We start from the raw sequence: 16,677 nt of genomic DNA, 5'->3' as shown, positions 1-16,677 counted from the left end.
TTCTGATAGGAACTGAAATAGTCACGTCTTTCAAAATGATAGATATATCTAAAATGAGAAGTAGTTCTAGGGGAAAAAAATCATTGATATTCTTCTGCAAAGATGACATGTCAAAAATTGTTTATTTATACCTTTCTCATTAATTGGTGGATTATTTATCTTTGGCGATGAACTTCAAGTCTTTAAAGTTGAAAATGTCATCACCCTCTGTTGGCTGAGCAGTTCAGAAAAAGTTATTACTTCCAGTCAATGAAACATCTTGCTAACCGGAAAAGATCACTTTAAACCTAAATCAATTAATAATTTTGAGCGTAACTGAAAAAGAATTAAAAATACGTTACATCGCAAACATTTATTTATTTTTATTATTATTGTAGAGTATGGAGGATGAGGGTAGAAGAACGAGTCCAGGATAATTTTTCATGCAGAAACCGCAACTGGACCTAAAAACCTAAAGTAGTTTTAACCTGCAAATATATTTGCGAGCACTCCAGTTCATTGTTAAAATGTACCTGAAAAACTTTCAAAGAAAAGAAGCGCTTTCACAGTTTTTTTATTTTTTATTTTTTTTCCCCCACGTTTCCTCCCTGCTTACGGACCCTCGCATGGGCCCCTGAGGGCTGTGCCCTCTCCGGGTTCGGATTTAAAGCATGTTCCCGGGTGGCTCACACCGGTCTTCTGCAGTGTGTCCGGTAGAGTTTGCTGTGTCCGCTCCTTTGCTCGCCTCGCCTTCCCTTCCTCCTCTCGGCTCCTCCCCGTCTGTGTGTCAACTCTGTGACGGGTCACGGTGTGTCGGAGCTGGGGGTTGGAGTCGGTGTGAAAGCACCGTGCTCTCTTCCGACCAGTCACCGTCTGCCTCTGCTTACAGTAAAACCTTACTCAGAGAGTTGACGGGAAAGCGAAACAGTCGACAGAAGCAGCTGGGAATGTCCTAAAAGCCCGGCGTCGGGGCGCTGCGTCGGACAGACGGCTGTAATCTAACCGGAGAGAGCTGGGTTTCATCGCGGGCTGGATGACAAGCTCCTCGGCTTTATTCTAGGAGCACCGGAGTCTGCCGACGACATGGACAATAAATAGTTGGTAACGTCGTTCTCTTCCGCAGAAATACACTCATTATATATTCCGCTTTAAAGCTCATTTAACGGCAAATTACAGCGTGTAATTAAAATGTCAGCGTAGCTTAGTGTAACAACCAGAAAGGAGTCAAATTCTCAGCAGCAAGTTGTCACTCGCTTTTAAACGCCACAGCGTGTGTGGCCCTGTTGGTGAAAAGATCAGATAACACTCAGATTCATATGTAGGGTTTATGAAGTTCACTCTAAAATCACTTTGTTTCTCTTCCGCTGCTTCAAAAACATGAGGTCTGTGTACCTGTTTGCCCCTGCTGTGCCCAGGGGCGTCTCCAGAAAGTTTTCAGTCGGACTGGCCAGATGGGGGGGCCTTTAATAATTTTGGAGTGGTCCACCAAATCCGAACAGTTTTATTATGCTTTTCTGTCGTATGCAGGTGCATCGCAACAAAACGTAATTTTATTCTTGTAATTCAGTGAAAAATTGGAAACTCTTCTTTCATGCAGCAATAAAAATTTTTTATGTGTTTATTTTTGTCAGTTTAGATGAGTGTGGCTTACAGCAAATGCAAAATGATCATATTTTAGGAAATTTGAATTTTTCATCAGGGCAATTTTAAAAGGTATTTTTAATCCAGAAATTTCACCCTACTGAAAATTATGTCAATGAAAATTATGTCTGTACTTAACACTTGGTTGGGTTTTCTTTTGCATGAGTTACTGCGTCACTGCAGCGTTGAATGTAGGCGATCGGCCTGTGTCTCTGCTGAAGTGCTAAGGGAGCGTGGGGTTTTTAACTCGCCTCCATGGTTTAGTTGGGTACCTCTCACGTTCTCCCTGATAAATCATAGATCTCTCTTGTTGTATTTAGTTCAGGTAAATTAACTGGCAGTTCAGGAATATTGCTACTGTCGTAATTAAATTAGGTCTCAATGGATTCAGCAGTATGGACAGGTGCCACGTCCAGCTAGAAAAATAAATCTGCATTTCCAAAAAGGCTGATAACCAGATAAAACATCATATGCCTTAAAATTTCATTGAAGATGGCCGTGCTGTTCATATTTTGTAAATCTAGCCCCTTCCCCAGTCTCTTGAGTGGGTTCCTCTGAAGATAGTGGCTTAGGAGATAGTGTTGTTTTTTCTGCTAGTTTTTTTTTTCTACACTGAACTTTCTACTAATATGTTTGGAAACGGTACTCTGCGAACAGTAGAACTAGTAGAGATGATTACAAGTGTAGTGCTATAAAGGACACAAACATTTTTAAGAATGAATAAAAGTTTTAACAAACTCAGAGTGGCCATTGGTGTTTATCACGTCTTAAGGCCCTTCCCTGTTGTGTTACTATTGTAACACTAGATGTGCCTGACAATTAATACATTTTTCCTTATCTTTCCGTGTGATCTTCTGGACACTAAATCACTCTGCTACTCTTTTTTTTTCCTTCCCAGCTGTACACCATCAGTTTGGATCTCCACCGAAGCTATGGATGCAAGCTGGAAAAACTGCTTTGAGGAGGAGCTTCTCTGCCCTATATGCCTGAATGTGTTTGATGAGCCAATCCAGTTGCCATGCAAGCACAACTTCTGCAAAGGCTGCATCTCTGAGGCCTGGGCCAAGGAAAGCGCGGCGGTCCGCTGTCCTGAGTGCAACCACGACTACGACCAGAAGCCACCCCTGGAGAAGAACTTTAAGCTCGCCAACATCGTTAAGCGGTTTAACGCTCTGAATGCGGAGAAAGCCCCCGCTGTGCTGCACTGTGTCCTCTGCAGACGAGGTCCCCCGCTGCCCGTGAGGAAAGTGTGCCTGCGTTGCAAGGAGCCTTGCTGCCAGACCCACGTCCAGACGCACCTGCAGCAGCCTTGTCCGGCCCCGGGACACCTGTTAGTAGACATCGAAGAGCTGAGCGCCTGGACGTGTCCCACTCACGAGGAATACAGGCTGCTCCACTGTGAGGAAGAGCAGGTGGCTCTGTGCCCCTTCTGCTACATCTCCCACTGCACGAACCAAAGACACACGGTGTGCGATGTGGACACACAGCGTGTACAAATGCAGGTATAAATCACACCTACTTACACTGGTTCGCTCTAAGATGGAGAAAACACGTCGGCGTGGGAAATATTTCTTCTAGTTCGATTGGCAAAAGTATATTTTCTTTTTATGCCGTCTTTTAATCTGATTTGAAAGGGGGGAGAAAAAAGCTGTGCTTCTAAGCAGATAAAAGTACTCACTCACACACACGCACACCCCCCCACACACACACACAGCTTTTAACCTTGATCACACCCCCCATCGAGGAGGTCCACGCCTTTGCATTAGCAGCACTGCGCCCTCGGGTAAGTGCTGCGATGTAGTCGGCACCCACCGGAAGTGACGACCCCTGTGCAGCGGGGTGGGGGGCAGATCCTCGTGTGTTGGTTAATACCAGCCGCCTTGATTTAAAGCGGCTTGTTATGAATAACGCCTCAGATAATTTAGCGTTTCATCTCCCCTCGTGGGCTCCCAGCTGAACCCGGGCGAGACGTTTTCGAAAGGAGAGACACAGAAAGGTGGGAAGCAGATGCTGCAGAAAGCGATCATCTGGCAGCAAACTGTTAACAAATGAGTTATGATTCGTCTTGGCAGGGTTGACCTTAGGATGGGAGGTGCTTGGAGGAATGCTTCTCACATAAACCAGCCCGTCGCGGCTGGAATACAGTGTGTTGGAAAAGTATTTACAGCCCCTTGAATTTTTCCACGTTTTGTCTGGTTACAAGACAAAAGCATTTATGTTGAGCGATGGACCGACACAAATCAGTGTGAAGCAGAAGTAAAAGACAATAGTTTTTTTTTTTTTTCATAAATATAACCTGAAAAGTGTTGTGTGCTTTTATTAGGTTTGTATCATAAATATGCATCAACATTGGTATCCGCCGATGTTGGTAATTTCTCATCGCATCGGTATTAGTCCGATAAGTAAAACCGTTTAGATATTAAAAATTGTTGTTTATTTTCATCTTGTTGTTGTTTGTTTGTTTCCTTTATGTAACCAGGTATGTTTTACATAAACATACCTGATTTGAAATTTCTTTTTCAAGAGAGCCCTGGCCTTTGTTGCCGTTTGTGTATGTGTTTTAGGACGGGCCGAAGGTTGGTCATGTGGTATTTGTTCGGTCATGTGATGGAGCTGGTGATGCAGCACTGATTATGGGGTGTTTTAAATGAAGCAGAGAAGCAATGTAGGCGGTGTGGTCACTTTTGCACGGTGTCTAAAGTGTAATCGATTGGATATCGATTTCGGCCCAATTTTTAATATCTGTGCATTCCTAAGTGCTTATATACTCAGAATGCTACATGTGGTAGCAATCTGAATTTGCACATCACTCCAAGAGCACCATCCTTGCTCTGAAGCACGGTGGTGGCAACATCATGCTGTGCAGATGTTTTTCTTCAGCAGGAAATATGGATGCGGCTGAATACAGAACACTGCTTGGAGAAAACCTGTTAGAAGCTGCAAAAAACTTGAAACTACATCAGCTAAAACTACATTGTCATGGTTTACGTGTTAGAATGGCCTAGTCAAAGTCACACTTAAAATTTTTATTTGGCCACTTTAAGACCATACATATATTTTTTTCTTTTTTAGAATCATGTACTTTGTGATTGTCTAGCAAACAAAACCCCACTAAGATGCTTGAAACTGTTCAGAGAGTGTAAGTACTGTCTTATAGCAGCTTGCTCTGATTTCACAACTCTGATGTAAGTTGAAAGGTGTCATAAACCACCACCCTCGTATACTTTTCCATCCTGAGCCGTCCCATCAGCGACGGAAAGATAGTAAGAAGCAAATACGTTTTTACGTCCGCCGCGTTGCCTCGTCATTGATGCTTTTAGTGATTGAAATATTTCCAAATAGGAAAGTTACAGCATTTTTTTTTTCTCCAAAGTAAATCAAAAAAGTCCCAAATTATTCCAAGTCCCTTGTGCAAAACGTTTCCCCGGTTCTGAGCTATTATTGGGACAAAAGCTGTCTGTTCAGCCCTTTCCACAGCTGCTCTTTCTCTCTCCCTTTTCTCCCTTTCTGCACACTTGCATGCACACACCCACCCATCTTTTTTTTTTTTTTTTGTTCTTTCTCAACCTTATATTCCCAGGGAGGAAAGAAAAAAAAGAAAAAAAAAAGACATCCTGGCTTCTCTCAGATTAACGCCGTCCATGCTTAGACCCTCACACCCACTTTGATTCCTCCAGCAGCCAAAACGTTGGGCTTCTTCTGCGCTGCGTCGTTTGTTAAAGTAATTTGAGGCCCGGAGTGGCTTCTCATCAGTATTTACTGAGAGGTCTTTCTCCTTGACGGAGCTGTGGTCTATTTTGGTGAAAGCACTTTAAATTCCCCTGGCAGCACTCTTGTTGCTTTTGGGGCAAACGGAGGAGGGAAAAAAAACAAAGTAGCAACAGTATGTTCATATTTTTGGGTGTCTTTGCTTCTCTAAGGAGATTTCTTTTAAAAAAAAAGAAAAAAACTAACTTTCCGCATGCTCGTTGGTAATTTTGAGATGAGAAAGGAAGAGTAATATAATAGCAATGTTATCCCCGGGGCAAGCGGAGGAGGACCCCTCCCACACAACCTCACCTTGGCTTTTCTCAGGCACCTCGGCAGGAAACCGTCCCTCACCGAGGCTCTGCTGTTTGCATTTTCTCCTATCGTAGCTTGAGTGAGTCAGTTCCCCAGAATGCTGAGGGCAGTGCACTGACATCAGAAGTGGGGAATATTTGTCTGTTGATTGTGAAAGAGGCTCTCTGTTCATTGAGCCCGAGGCTCCTCATTTAAACATGAGCTTCCCGGTAGCCCACTGGTGTCGGGAAGCTTAAATAGGACAGCGTGGAAAAGTGATCATTGGCAGATTTCAGATTGATAAAGGTGGGCTTTCATGCTGCTGCGTGGCCTCGGCCTCCGTGTTGCATTTGAAGCGCAGCAAGCTAAAAATGGGAATGGGATGGGAAATGACAAAGCTTGGACAATACGACTGAGGGGCAAAAATGAGGAAAAAACAGCTATTGTGATGTACAGCATTAATTTGTTCCAAAGCTTTTCTGCTGTTTTAGAAAATACGACGTATAGGCCGAGCCACTGATGTACACAGAATACTGTGTAAAAGGTGCGACTTAAAACTGGAAGAGACAAGGTGCCATGTGAGCCTTCATGGCTAAGTCATCTGATATGGGTACAGGTCTCTCTCTCTCTCTCTGTACGATCACCTTGATTAGAAACGCTGCGGTTTCACAGTATTTGTGCAAAAATGCAAAACAAAAAAGTGCAATACGATCTCATCCATTTCGAAAGAAATGACTGCACCTTTAAGTTTTATAAAATACCTCCAAACAGAGCAGTATGTTAGCATAGCTCCAGCTATACACTTCCAAAGAGCGCAACAAGAACTCAAAAAAAAAACAAAACAATGAAATGGGAAAAATATTTGAGCTTTGCTTTTACACAGCAAACACTGAAAAGCATTGCATCGAAGGCAGCAAATTTAAAACGAATCACTGCCAGGAGTTATGAGACTCCAAGAGCAACGATTGTCATCTTCAATCTCATGTTTCAGCCACTCATTTGTGATTAGTGAGACAGTTTGTTAGTGGGATTCTTTGATCGAAAGCTGCAGGAACAAAAATGTGTTTGTTTCTGGATTTGAAGGAGTTGAAAGTTGCTGCATATTTCAGGAGTTTGTTTCAGAGCTGAAGAGCATAGAAACTAAATGCTGCTTCTCCTAGTTTAGTTCTGGTCCTGGGGAAACCGAGTGAGTGGGGTTTCTGATGACCTGAAGGGTCGACTTGGTTCATAGTTATACTAACAATGCAATATATATCGGTCCAGGACCATTCAAGTCAAGTCAAGTAAACTTTATCATCCCCAAGGGGCAATTTGTGAGGCAGACAGCAGCGAAGACGTACAAAATACATACAAAAAGGAGACGAGTCTATATTAGACCCTACAATGTGAATCTGGAATTGATCAGGAAAAAGTCAGCTGGTTACATTTGTCTTACATAAAAAGAAAGAAAATTATAGAAGCTTTTATTCATTGATTTTCAAAAAAGAGGGGGGGGGGGTTGTTTTGTTTTTTTTAAGCGAAAACTGCATGCTGAGTAAGCAAGAAGCAAAGTTGAGATTGTGTACATCTTGTTTTGTTTTCTGCGAAGGGATGTTCCAGTAAGGATTTTTTTTGTCTCCAATACAATCCAAGTAGTTTAAGATTAGTTGTTTTGTTAAGAGTCATGCGGAAAAAGGCATTTTTTTGTGCACTGCTTTACAAGGTACATTGGAACTTGTTGATGTAGAGCAATGAAGCAACAAAGTTCATCAGAGAGCATGTTATTACAGACAAACAAGTTGAAAGTTTTTATTTCTAATTAATTTGATGAACCGACTAAGAAACATATTTTCCAGTATTTGACCTTCGATCTGCAGATCGAAGGAAAATTGCCAGATTACGTTTGATCAACTTTTCTCCACATTGTGTCTTTCAGTGCAGCCCAAAGTGATTCATAGACTTACTGGCTGATCTGTCGGTGCATCGCTAATAATAATAAATGCTCAGTTATTAACCAAAGATGTTGCTGAGTGAACTGAATCTACCCTCCAGTTAACTTTCTGAAACTGTCAGCTTTTCAGAGGCAAATATTGTCATCCCATTATTTCTCAATTATGTTCCACTGAAACAAACGTATGATGCAGTTTTCAACATAAGCTGGACTCTATGCTGTGTATTTCGTACAGCTTTAATTGGCTTGTCTGCTTCCACCGCTCAGCTTTATCACTGTCTCTTTTAAATAACTCTACCTGTTCCTGCGTGCAAGATTATTTTCTATTCCTCTGTGTGTGGTATCGGTTTCAAAACAAATTAGTCAACACTGCATCGATTGATACTCAAAGTATTTGAAAATAAGCCTACGTTGGTCAATATTTGGCATTAAAAATAGCTCCAGTGATTGACTGAATGTAATGTTAGAGGTGTCATTAATAAGAGAGAAATCAAAGCAAAGCAAATCTTCACCCGACTTCAGTTTCTGTCAGAAGGAAAAATTTCTAGCATCTCAGTTAATGACGATGAAGGTACAGGTCTCCTACTGCACCCAGTCGAGACGTTTAAGTTCAGATGACAGAAATATGTGACTTTTGAATAATTTTTACGGTGGCTGGCAAATACAAGACTGAAAGAAAATGTCCAAGACAATTGCACAGGGAGTTGCTTGAAAAGCCTCTTTTCTTTAGACTGTGAATGAAACTGAGACTTCGTAACGATGCTTAGCATGTAGCCAGACCTGTACAAATATGGCCCTCATGAACGAATCATCAGAATGTAGAAGCAAGTTTGGGAAAAAAATTAAAATGGGAACACGAATGCCTCAAAGGATATCCCTGTTTAACTGTGGTACATGGAGGTGGCTGCATGATGGTTTGAGCCTTGTTGCTGTCTTATGTTGATTACAAAAAACTTTCACAGTAGGATATGTTGATCCGAAAGCGCATAAGTATGGTGTCATTTTGTGATGATTTCTATCGTTTTCCTTCTCCGACCACCAGAAGATCTTGGCCAACCTGAAAGTCAAACAAGAAACTATAGAGAGGAAGAAAGAACTGGAGGTTGCTGCATTGTATTGTACTCTAATGGTTTAAAATTTTGGAAGGGATGGAGCTAAAAATGAATCTGGGGTAACATTTTAAATACATTTCTTTCTATTAAACAATCTAAAGCGGTGAGCTGGAAATAATCCAAATAACAATATTACTGTATCAAAACGGAGCAGAGCGAGCTAATTTAACTCTGTTTTCTTGATTTTTTTGTGTGTGTTTTTAATTAGTTTCTCGGTTCAAAATTATACAAAAAACTGCTTTTCTCTGTACGAATAGTTATAGTAAGCATATAGGTCTTCTTTTCTTATAGCTGTTTAAAACCAGTTGAGTCTGCTGGCTCTGGTCTGTGTAATGTGGTGTTAAAATATCAGCTCCTGCTTTCAGTATGAGTGTTGTCAGCAGCTGAAGAGTCCTGTTGCTCAGATACCTTAATGTAACAACCATGAAACTCCCTCAAGAGGTCAAAGGAATGTCCTCGTTCTCCTTCTTTGCTCGCTTTCAGTCTCGGTCTTACGCGCGTCGTTCTCAAAGTCATATTTTGCATTGTGCACTTTTGCACCCTATCTTTAGTTGAACCCTGACATGCATGCACACACAGACGCCAGTGTAGGAAGTAATGCGCATAAAGCAGCATAAAACGGCGTAGAGGTGGTGCTGCTTTTGCTCCCCCTGCGTATGAAATATCTCTGACATATAAATGCATAGGCAAGGCTTTGTTGCCTTGACAGCGAGGGTTTCACGGTGCCTTTTGCCATGCAGAAACGGTTCATTAAAAAGCATACCTGCCCTCCTCTGCTCTTGCTCTGATGTCGGCTTGTGTCTGCAGATTGATTTCTATCTCCTGCTGTAAATAGAGGGGGATTATGTTTACTAGCTCTCTCGCTGGCCTTTGGCTCCTGTAGCTCTTTTTGATTTTGCTCTGAAGAGAAAAGAGGTCGACTGATCGCAACAATGGGCTACATTTATCGTTACAGGGTCCCTCACAAACCTTGGAGCAATCAGAAATAGATTTGTGCAGTCGTGTTTGCCTTTGCCGCTTCCCTCCTAATGGGTAATTGCACGTGCCTACTGCGGGCAGCTGTTTCCCCTGACTAATTGGGGTTGTGGAGGAAGTCATGGTTATCTGAGGTTTGCTGAGGTCAGGGCAGCAGAGTCTCTATATATCATTGTCTTTGTGTTTTTAGTGCATCCTGTTGTGCTTCGACTCTCTGATCCGTGTCTCTCTCTCTCTCAACAGGCCATGCTAATGAGGCAGCAAGACAGACTGGATTGTCGTGTTCAGAACATCGATGAGCAGCTCAGCAAGCTGGACTCGGATAAAACCCTTCTGAAGGTGAAGCACAGCACACACCGCACAGAAACTTAGACTGGGCTAAAATCGGATCGATGGCATGGGGGTCAAATTTTGTGTGCTTTGTAAAAGCAACGTTACCTTTTTCCACTGCTTCAAAATGTCCATGTCTCAAACAGCTCCAGTTGTTATTAAAGTCAAATCAGGCAGATAGTGTATCGGTAAAAATATTTTCATATGATGGATGAATTGCACCTTACCATTGAGTGTGTAATCATAAAGAAGAGTGGATGTGGGGTGCTGTGGTGGCGCAGGTCTTAAGTACAACCCACACATGGAGGCCTTAATCCTCGACACGGCCGTCGCAGGTTCAATTCCCGGCCTGGTGACCTTTGCCGCATGTCTTCCCCCTTCTCTCATTACCCGCTTTCCTGTCAATTTTCTATCAAATAAAGGCCACTAGAGCCAATAAAACCTTTTAAAAAAAGAGTGGATTTGTATTCATTTTGAGGATTATTGTTTGTTCAAAAATGAACAGATATTGTAGAATAATCCTGGGTGACACCTATTAACTATTGATCTACAAGTTACTATCTACAAGTCATATTTCTACTTCACACACTGCTTATGCAGCCAATAGGTTTTTAGACAACAAAGTGATGTAGTGCGATGCAGCCAATGAGCTAAATGGAAACTTTATTCTATGATGTCTGATAAATTCACAGACTTTTACCCTCAGCGTTTATCTTAGCTAAAACCAATTGATACTTTTAAGGTTTTTTTAAACACCTTATCCATTTCACTTTACAAAAGAACTGTCTCGTATAACGAACGTTCACTGTTGTACCTTATGATGACTTATCGACTATTTCAGTAAAAATATTAAACAGAACAACTCAACTTCATCTTAGAATGACAGAATTAGCATTTTGCAAATTTTGTCTAAGTAACGAAGGGAGCAAAAAGTGTTTGATGCAAAAACATAGAAATAAAAGTTGTATCATGCTACAAATAAATGCACATCTACAATAGCTTCTGCATGAAGGAAAGTATATTTTGTAAAACATTTGCCTAATTCACTTCTGAGAATACAGGAAGCTTGTAGCAGCCAAGTTCCTTTTTTTTAAACTGTTTCTTCTTAAAAAAAAAAAACTTTCCAGAAGTTCCAGAAGTTGTTTGCGTTTATTTGGTAAAATGCCCATCGACAAAGTCAATGCTGGGCTTTGTTAGCATGCGCGCTTGTTTACGAATGCCTTTCCCCTCAGGAGGCTGTATGCGAGCTGAAGGAGCGTGTCCGAGCTCAGTATCAGAGGATGTATGCGCTGCTTGAGGCAAACCAAGCGGAGACTGTGCAGATGCTGGAGAGCACTTACACCATGTATGCGAGGAAGAACTCGCAGCAGGTCCTGCAGCTCAACGAGAAGCGGCAGGAGTCAGAGAAGCTCCTGAGCTCGGTTCAGTCCTTCTGTCAAAGAACAGAGAGTTTAAACTTCATGAAGGTACAAATCAAAACGTCTCCTTTTGCTTTTTTATATTGTTGATATTTTGTTGTGTTTTAAACTTTAATGACCTTTGGATCTTTTTTTTTTTTTTCAGAACACCAAACCTTACCAGCTGCTAATGGATAGGTAGGTGTCTATTTAGGGAACCAGTTTTTTATTTACTTCCAATCTAAAATGTGATAAAACATAAGAAAACGTTTGTATCTTGGTAACTGAAAACTAAGAGGGAGCCTTTGACAGTTACATGTGATTCATTGAGTAATTGAAAAGCAGCACTATATTTAGTTTGCTACTTCAGCTGAGCCAGCTATTGACTTCTTCCTTTGGCAGTGAACTTTAGATATAAAAATCATTGCTTGCATCCAAGCTGAGGGGCTTTAAACAGCTGCATACAGAGAAAGGTCTGCAACAGCAGAGTAGTGTTTAGTGTGTTTAGCTGCAAAGCAGAAATAAGATCATTCTGAATGCAGGAGGCACTAAAGAATTGTTACAAGGTCCCAGTATGTAATTTTTTTCTTGCATTACTTTGAAAGGCAACACACTTGTTTTGTGTTTGGGCTTGTAGCTCACAATGGTTACAGTCAAATTCCTGTCCAAATGAATAAATATATGGAGTGTGGAAGAAACACAGCCAAAGCTGACATATGGAGCACCCATTGCACCACATGACTGAATTAGTGATGGCATCAGATTATCTCTCTGAACTCCAGCTTCAGCTCAAAAGGTGAAAATTCATATGCCGACATGTACACAAAAGAAGAAGTCAAAAGAAATATCTGATAGCAGCAATTTGGTCACCTAAAACCCCAGCAACCCACCCAAGAATGTAATAATACTCCCTGGCAAGCCTGGTTTACCTCTTCACTGTAGCAAATTACCATGCGCAGAAGTGAATGGAAGCAGCTTAAAGTCTCATAAAAAAATAAATAAATAAAAATCAGTTTGTGTTTTGCTTGCTCTGTGTTTCCAGATGTAACTCCATATATAGTAGTGCAGGTGTATTTGATAGTGTATGAACAATTGTTTATTGTTTTAATGACTGTGTAGCTCAGGGGTGTCATTTCATTTTGTAGTCTAGAGGGCCACATAAAAAGCTTCGGCAGGTCAGATTTGGCCCCCTGGCCTTGAGTTTGACACCTGTAGTGTAGATTTATTAAATCTGGTTCATCCACTTAGCGTTGGTTATCCTGTTCTGTGTGGGACTCTGTACTGCTGATGCTGGCCTCGTAGAGGTAAAGGTACAGAGTGTTAATGAATTACATCACCTTTAATCTTGCAGAGTTAACCATTCACTTACCTAAATGACCCCAAATGGAACACTGTTGAATGTGAATAATAGTTGAAGTGTGCCCCAATTGTTTATGGTTGTGGTTTTTATTTGGGTGTTTTTCTTCCAGGTTAAACTCGCATCTAAGTGGGGCCATCCCTGCCCTCAGAGTAGGCCAGCTCAACTCTCATCATTTTTTATCCGACCTCTCGACGAGAGAGAAGAACCTGCGAAAAATGCTTGAAGGTAGGCAGGAGAAGCATCGAGTAACTAATGAATGGATGAGTGTAACCTATTAAAAGTTTGCCTGTTTAACTTTTCCAGAGCCGTTTAATGAAGCGTCCATTCTTGAGATCGTCCAGTCTCACAGCAGCCACGCTGGTTCTCAACTGGGAATGAGTTCAGGCCTGCAGAAGAGGAAATACAGCATGGCTTTCCTGGAGAGTAACTCGGAAAACTCCTCTTCGCAGGATCCTTCGCATTTAATCTACAGCAGCAAAAAGCCCTTCCTGACTGAGCAGAGCCACCGTTCCTCCTCTGTGTATTCCTCCGAGGTCCTCCCCCAGACTCCCCACACCTCCGGTCGCCTCCTCGACTCGGCGGCGCATCACATGGTGGGCCTGGGGTCAAGCTCTAGCCACCACTCAGGAAACCTTTTCCCATCGTCCCACTTCCCCAGCGGAGGAGCGTCGCAACAATCCATGTACGAGAGCAGGAAAGTGCTGATGTGCACCCTAAATAACTGCTGCTGCTCCCGAGCGCCGGCTTCCCGCGCCCCCCAGCCTTCGTACCCGGATACCTTCCCCTCTCAGGAGTTCCCCCCGCACGCCCCTCTTCCTGCGAGTCAGCCCTTGCAGCATTTTCCCGTCAGGGGCCTGATGGATGCGTCGCAAACCTCCAGGCACCATGACTTCTACGGCCTATACGGCCAGTCTTCAACCAAGCATTATGGGACCAAATGAATCAGAATCAGCGTTTGGTTCTGTTACTGCATCAGAACCCCTTTCAGGATATGATTTCAAAATCTGTTCGACAACACTTCTGCAAATCATTGTAGCCCGTTCATCCCAGTAACACTAGTAACTCCTGAACCCGTTGTAAGTTTGCAGCTAGTTTCTTTTTCAACTTCACTGTAAGTGCTGATGTGAATTTTTTAAGTCTTAAACTCCATCCAAGCAGCAAATGAGGAAGTGACATGTTCTTCATCACGAGTCCTGCTGTGGGACGTCAGTGCCTAAAAAAGACTGTTAACTCCACTCTTGATGTACTTGCATCTCCTTAGCTCTCGATTATTTCCTGCTTGCGGCTGAAAGTGAGCAGGGAAACGTCTCCGTGCTGACGGATGTCAACGTGGCTTGAGGAAAAGAAAAACAAAACACTGGACTCCAAATGCTTGTCAGTTTTTTTCATGTATTTTTTATAGAAGAATATGAATAAACCAAAGTATGTGAAAGATGTTGAATAAATAAGCAGATCAAAACCCTCTGAAGGAATCTTGAAGGTTTTTTTTTTTTGCCGTCTCACTGAACGTTGCCGTCTCAAACATCGCGTCCTGCTGTAGTTTAAAGTGGGGAAAATACGGTGCTGGAAAAAGTATTTGCCTCCAGCTAGGTGTGGCAAAAAAAAAGGTGTGCTTTTTTTTTTTGCCACACCTAGATATTTCAGATCATCAGATAAATTTTAACATCAGACAATGATGACCTGTAAATAGTTAATACAAAATTATGATTTAATTCATTAAGGAAAAAAAAATCCATCTAAAGAAACCAGATTATATGCGGGAAAAAAGTAACTCTGCCCAGTTATATATGAATTTTTTGTGGTTTTGTATTATTTTTGTAAAATTAACATAACTTTTCAGAAAAAAACCACAACATCATGGTAGTGGTAGCGTGACCTTGGACTGCTTTGCTTCGTTTCAGCATTGAGAACTGAAATGCTGAAAAGTTTTCAGGCGTGAAAACAGTCATTGTAGAATAGTACTGACATATTCTTGATAAGAACTTTGTGAAACAAGGGTGAATTTTTCAGCGACAAAATGATCCGAAACACAAAAGAAAACTCAATCGGTTTCAGAAAAAAAGAAAACTAACCTGACAGATTAGCAGACTGAAAATCTGAAGCTCAGACAGCAAAGAACTGTCGAGATTTGAAGACATTTTTTGTGGGGGGCGGGGGGGTCAAAATTACATGTGAACAAGGCACTGGGCTAGTTTAAACATACTGAAGATATGCATTTGATTACCAAATCACAAAGGAGTTGGACAAAAAAATAAATACTCCTCTACAAAGCAGATTTTTTTTTGGGGGGGGGGAATGCAAGAGTTTAATTTAAAACAAACAAAGAGCCCTGACTGTAGCTCATCCAGCTGAGACAGAGAGAACACGGTGGAGGAGGTCTGAACAATGATTTGTTCCAGCGTGGCCCTCAGCAGGCCCATTATCTGCCAATTTAGGACAGTTCACTTCCTCGTCAACATTCTGGTCTGTGGCAAAATCTCTGTCTCATCCCTCTTTGTCTCATTACGGGAGCCGCTTGTCAAGTTAGGTCAGAGAAGGGGAATAACTGATGAGCAGCACCTCCTTCTCCCCTCCTCTGCCGGGTTTTGATTTGCAGCGGCAGGACAGTGGTTGAAGAGGAGAGGGAGGGTCTGAGCGGTGGATGACATAAGCGCAGGGTTTTAATGAGGGGCTGGATGGAATATCGTCATCTTCTATATATCTGTCACTCATGTTCGGTTTTTTTCTTTCTTTCTTTTTTTTTAACAGTGCACCTCCCCCACAGTGAGATAATAAGAGAGCTGGGGGGCAAAGTCAGGGTTGAGAGGAAAAGGAATAGAAAGGGCTCGGTTGTGAGGGGAGTGAAGCTTATCACTTATTTATTGGCTGTAAAATCTTCCCCCCCCTTGTTTTGTTTTCTCGTTTTATTAGCCCAGACTGATTTTGTACGTCAAACATTTCTATATTTGCCCCCCCCACACACACACACACCCTTTAAGCAGCAAAGAAAGGAGATGAGATTTAATTACAGAACTACAGTCTGATCTGTGTTTGGAGCCCAAATAGCATCATCATTATTCACTGCTTTTCCTCCTGTGCGCTACTGTACAGCCGCTATTCTAAAGGAGGTCGCATCTAATCCCTCTGAATTATTGAAGAGTTCATTTCAAATGAACTTCACCTTTTTACCTGCCATTAATGCTAACTCAAACCTGGCCGTTTTGACTGTTGTGTTTATAGTTAGGTGTGTGCTCAGGTGTCAGAACACGGTCACAGTGTTTATTCTGTATTTGGGGTAAATAGGTGATGCACCGGCAGCTGCGCTCCGTCGTAGCAGGTGTGTTTGAGCTGCATATATGCAGGAGTACAACACGCCCCGGCCTGCTGCTGGACGCCAGACGGCCGTACCTGTGTGTGGAAAGCTTCGCAGCTGCTCTTTGTGTTATTTTTTTTTCCTTTTGTCAATTGGTCAGAGAGTGACGGAGTTGAAATGGGTGCTGGTTTTCTGTATTTCTCCCTATGTCCCCCTGTATGCCACTATGGGAGAGTTCCACATGCCATTGCTAATGTGTAGTGTGATTATAAATACAGCTGTAGATTCAGCTGCAAACAAATGAATCTAGAATTACATCCAGCAATTAAAAGTCAACGAATGGAGATAAACAATAACTTCAGCGTCCAATTATTTGCAATTACTTCGATTAAAATTTCTCGCAGGCTTGATTACATGTCCGGTCCTCTGAGGACTGGTAACTGTCTTGACTTGCAAATGATCCCAGAGTGGAATGATGGATTCACTGTTTAGAGATGGACTCATTACAGTTTGCAGATTGATGGATGGCAGCTGTCACCTCTCTAAGATATTCCCTAATGCATTGTCTTCTCTTTTTGTTGACACACTCGTCAGATCAGTGAGTACCTCCCCACACCCCC

General features: G+C 42.1%; 1 protein-coding gene across 2 annotated transcripts; it reads left to right on the top strand.

Annotated features, from left to right (window-relative positions):
* The first annotated feature begins 685 nt into the window (after positions 1–685).
* LOC103476933 (probable E3 ubiquitin-protein ligase TRIM8) lies at positions 686–14,233 on the top strand. Of its 2 annotated transcripts, none has more exons than XM_008429691.2 (7): positions 686–1,076; positions 2,519–3,122; positions 9,922–10,017; positions 11,241–11,474; positions 11,572–11,603; positions 12,875–12,990; positions 13,069–14,233. In XM_008429691.2, exons 1-7 carry the CDS (start codon positions 1,063–1,065, stop codon positions 13,704–13,706), a joined length of 1,734 nt encoding a protein of 577 aa, XP_008427913.1. In that variant the 5' UTR covers positions 686–1,062; the 3' UTR covers positions 13,707–14,233. The 2 variants fall into 2 exon arrangements, with proteins under 2 accessions (XP_008427913.1, XP_008427914.1); XM_008429692.2 differs by having other exon boundaries at positions 686–1,080.
* The last annotated feature ends 2,444 nt before the right edge of the window (positions 14,234–16,677 follow it).

Source organism: Poecilia reticulata, linkage group LG15, assembly GCF_000633615.1.
Source record: "Poecilia reticulata strain Guanapo linkage group LG15, Guppy_female_1.0+MT, whole genome shotgun sequence".
Taxonomy (NCBI): Eukaryota; Metazoa; Chordata; class Actinopteri; order Cyprinodontiformes; family Poeciliidae; genus Poecilia; species Poecilia reticulata.
Note: the sequence above shows the minus strand (reverse complement) of the source record. Positions and strands in the feature narration are given on the sequence as shown.